The 4517-nt window shown below is 35.0% G+C and overlaps 1 protein-coding gene across 1 annotated transcript in view; it reads right to left on the bottom strand.

Moving 5' to 3' along the window:
* Window positions 1-2281, bottom strand: part of LOC148944435 (uncharacterized) — a 56044-nt gene extending 53763 nt beyond the window's left edge. Inside the window, exon 1 of the mRNA XM_089099925.1 lies at window positions 2134-2281. Within this exon, the coding sequence (XP_088956051.1) occupies window positions 2134-2281 (148 nt within the window). The remainder of the gene's footprint in view (window positions 1-2133) is intronic.
* Window positions 2282-4517: the final 2236 nt, after the last annotated feature.

The following is a 4517-nucleotide window of genomic DNA, read 5'->3' as shown; positions in this document are numbered from 1 at the left end:
CTCAGCTTTCAGTTGAAAAAACTTGTTTTCTTAATTTAATTTCTGATCGTTTTTAAATATTGCTGGGAAATCCGGCGCCCCCTTCATAGATATGTCCCTTCACCCAAGGAAACATCCTCCCCCGTAACCCCCTCCTCCAACAGCCCCCCCCCCCATCAGAAAATAAATCCCTCCTATAACGTCTTTATACTTCCCATTAACCAAAACTATATGTAAACAATGGGCAAAGTTCATATCTTCCAGCCATTCCCTCGGGAACTGTGGGGGATTAAGTCATCCTCAAATACATATTTATTAGATTTTCAATTATGCTGAACAAAATTGCTATCTCAGAATTTTGATTGGGTTACTTTGGGAAAAAATGAGCGTGGGAGGGGGCCAAGTTGCCGTCCAATTTTTTTGGTCACTTATAAAGGGTACTAAAACTTTTAATTTCCATTCAAATGAGTACTCTTACGATATTCTAGGACTACTGGATCGATACGATCACCCCTGGGGAAATAATAAAAAAAAAAAAAAAATAAACACGCATCCGTGATCTTTCTTCTGACAAAACATACAAAATTCCACATTTTTGTAGATAGGAGGTTGAAACTTCCGCAGTAGGGTTTACTAATACGCTGAATCCGATGGTGTGATTTTCATTAAGGTTCTATGACTTTTTGGTGGAATTTCCCCCTTTTTTCAAAAATAAGACACATTTTCATCTGATTTTTAAAAAATAAGACACATTTTCATCTGATTTTTCAAAAATCAGACACATTTTATCTCGGTTACTATTGAGCCGGTGCTCCTTACTTACAGTTCGTTACCACGAACTGTTGGAAAGTTCAAATTTTGTTTGAATCACAAACCCCTGAATCACAAAGGCTGGTTAATTAGAATAGATAGCTCTTTTGAAAGTACTAAAAAACTTTAGCGTAAAGAGCGACGTATTGACTAGGGGGCGAACTTTCTCATATACGTAATAATTTCTGCTCGTTTTAAGTTTTATTGAAAAAACTTTTTTTTATTTAATTTCTGATCCTTTTTTAAATAATACTTGGAAATCTGGCGCTCCCTTCATGGAAATGTTCCTTCCCCCAAGGAAACATCCTCCATGGAAAAATCCTCCCCCGTAACCCCTACTCCGACCACGACCCCCCACTAGAAAAAAATCCCTCCTGAAAACACCTGTATACTTCCTGATAACCAATACTATATGTAAACAATGGGTAAAGTTTATAACTTGCAGCCCTTCCCCGGGGAACTTTGGGGGATTAAGTCATCCTCAAAGACATATTAATTAGATTTTCGACTATTTTCAACAAAATGGCTATCTCAAAATTTTGATTGGGTCACTGTGGGAAAAAAATGAGCGTGGGAGGGGGCCAAGTTTCCCTCCAATTTTCTTCGTCACTTAAAAAGGGCGTTAGAACTTTTAATTTCCGTTCGAATGAGCCCTCTCACGATTTTCTAGGGCTACTGGATCGATACATTCACCCCTGGGAAAAAAAAATAATAAAAAACAAACAAATAAACACGCATCCGTGATCTTTCTTCCTGCAAAAAATACAAAATTCCACATTTTTGCAGATAGGAGCTTGAAACTTCTATAGTAGGGTTCTCTGATATGCTGAATACTCAGCTGATAATCTAAGGACTGCAGCGAAGGGGAGCAAAATACTGATGACACTCTGATGATTCTTGACTTGAAATAAATAGATACTGTGACACACTCGTTTGTAGACTCATCATAATGAATATCGCACTTAAATTCTTTTTTAACTACTACTGCAGCACTGAAGAATCTTTTCTCCAAATCAAACTTTGAAAATACTGCATAATCACTTGGTACACATGTTATTTTTCCAAACTTGTTGACATATGGTTCTTGTAATAATACCACATCTAGTTTTAAGTCGCAAAGTGTCTTTTAAAACTGAACCACTGCGCTATATGAGTGCTGAAGGTTAATCTGAACAAATGTCAGTTTGTTTGCACTATGTAAGTCATTTTGAGTATTCAATTATACTGAATGTTCTTCTTGAGACGGTCCATGATTTCGCGAGCCATTGGGCATTTTTAAATTCATAGGATGCATCTGGCTCACATTTCATTTTTTTTTATTACATGACCGACACACCGGGCCACTTGTAAAAGGTTTTTCACAGTCCTCGTAAGCATGGTTACCCATGCACCATGACCACGCAACATCACCCTTACAAACATAACGTTTTTGTCCATAGAGACAGCACTTCATACATCGAATGATGTTGATGTGATCCTCGCAATCAACCATTAAAAAGCCAAACTTAAATCCACGATTTGTAAAGATTTTCTTCCTTAATACTGGGCTGACTTCAATAATCCCGTTTTTTTCTCGTTCCTCTTTCCACATCATTGATAACCTTGAAGGTTTCTCCTTTCGCTACGAGGTCTTTAACTGAGGGGTTTGAGTCCATAACAAAATTCACACATTCTTTGCGTGTTATATAACCTGGTATTTCTTTCGCTACCATTCGTGGGAGACGCTTCGTGACTGGTTTTGGTTTGAACTGCGAGTGTTTAGATTTTTCTGTTAAAACCACTAGGGCTTCATCTAAGTCATTTCGAGAATATATTTACCTCCTCGTCCCGGTACAATTTTCTTTGCTGCGAACTTTGTGTTATCCCCCTATAGCACTTGGGATGTTTCTTTGGTAACATGTTCAGTATTTTGATTTCTCTGAGATCTGTTCCTTCCGTCTTGGTTCTTTAGGGAAGTGTTCATTGGTTCGAGGACTAGGCAATGCGACTCGGGTCCTTTTGCTGCGCTGGCATACGACCGGGCACGATTCTGAATGATGGGTGAACTTTGACGAATTTCTTGCAACTCGGTCTGTAGTTTGATAATTTTTTGCGGGTGTTTATTCTTGTTACGGAGAAGTTTTGAATGTTTTTCTATTCCAGTCTGGTGCAAAACCAGGATCCGGTCGCATATTTCTCCAACATTATCTTTGCCACCAGGGACTTTTTTTAACGTTTCCGAAGACCTCTTTCAGAAGTCTCAACGACACTTTTTTGTTGATCGACGGGACATAACTTTCTTCTTCATTTTGGCCGCCGGTATCATTGCCCGAAGCCATAGTCACTGTCACTGGTGAAAGCGAAAGTCAAACCCAGTTAGCAAAAACTATGGTCTTGCCTTGGGAAGCTAATATTCACTGGATTGTTTTCATAATTTGCTGATGATTAATACATAGATTAATTCGAATAATGTGATCTATTTTGTGCCATCCTGTACTGCACTTTATTGTCTACAATGTAGTTTAACTTTTATCACTGTTCACTGAAAGCTTAGTGATACATCCAGTTTTTTTCGAATCTCTCTGTAACAAAGGTCTTCACACCTTGAACGCTAAACTAAGACTCCGGGGTATAAATAATCTTAAAAAAAAAAAAATATAATCTTATTTAAAAAAAAAAAAAAAAAAATAAAATTCAATAAAAGCCAAAAATTTAAAAGCCAAAAAATATATATTGGTTTAACTCTTATAATCTTTTACTTTTATTGAATTTATTTATCTTTTAGCTCTTTTCTTTTTAATTGGTTTTGTTTTCTTGCCATGCTTGTTTTTTGTTTTTTTCTTCGGCATTTTCACTTAATAATTAAAAAAAAAAACTTTCCGAAAAATAAGTTTTCAAAGAAAAGTAAAGGCTATTTTAAACTTAAGCTCAGCAGATACAAATACCTATTAAAATTCAAACTAAAAACGACCAGAAATTACTATTAAAGAATAAATGAAACCCAAAACGAACAGAAATTAAATAAACAATCATAGCAAAAACACAACAGGTAATAATAAAACCGAATAAATAGATCTTCAAGTGAGTAATGCTGAGATTGAATATGAAAATCAAGCTTAAAACGAAAAAAAGTCCTATTGAAGTATAAATGAAACTTAAAACGAACAGAAAGTAAATAAACATTCAATGCAAACAAACATACAGTAGATATTAATATAAATTAATAAATAAATCTTAAAACGAGTGAAACTTAAATTGAATCTGCAAATCAAGCTTGAAACAAACAAAAATCACTACAAACAAGAGTTTGGGTATCACCTCCTTCTCTCACTGTAAAAGTCTAAAATTTATTGCGTTATTGGCGCTTTACTGAAAACCTATTTTATGACAAATAATTTCTTTTGTACTTAATATTGAAAATAAACATTAAAATTATAGTAACGTTTTGAACTGATGAGCTTTCAGAAATACTACCATTATACATCAACTATTCAGTTTAATTTATTAGCTCTTTTTAAAGTTGTTCAAGACGAATATAGTTTCACTCCAAACAATTGTTTGGATACGGCCTCCTTCCTTAACTAAATAAAAACCAAAAGCCTACTGCGTCATGGGCGCTTAACTCTAAACGAATGATTTTACAAATATTTTCTTTTCCAGTTCTTACAGCATTGAAAAAAAAATAAGATTACAGTGAAACAAATTCGTGAACTGATGGATCTTTCAACAATTAATATGATTATACATCA

This window comes from Artemia sp. Qi Xiang Cuo, chromosome 14 (genome assembly GCF_049724085.1).
Source record: "Artemia sp. Qi Xiang Cuo chromosome 14, ASM4972408v1, whole genome shotgun sequence".
In the NCBI taxonomy this organism is placed as follows: domain Eukaryota; kingdom Metazoa; phylum Arthropoda; class Branchiopoda; order Anostraca; family Artemiidae; genus Artemia; species Artemia sp. Qi Xiang Cuo.
Note: the sequence above shows the minus strand (reverse complement) of the source record. Positions and strands in the feature narration are given on the sequence as shown.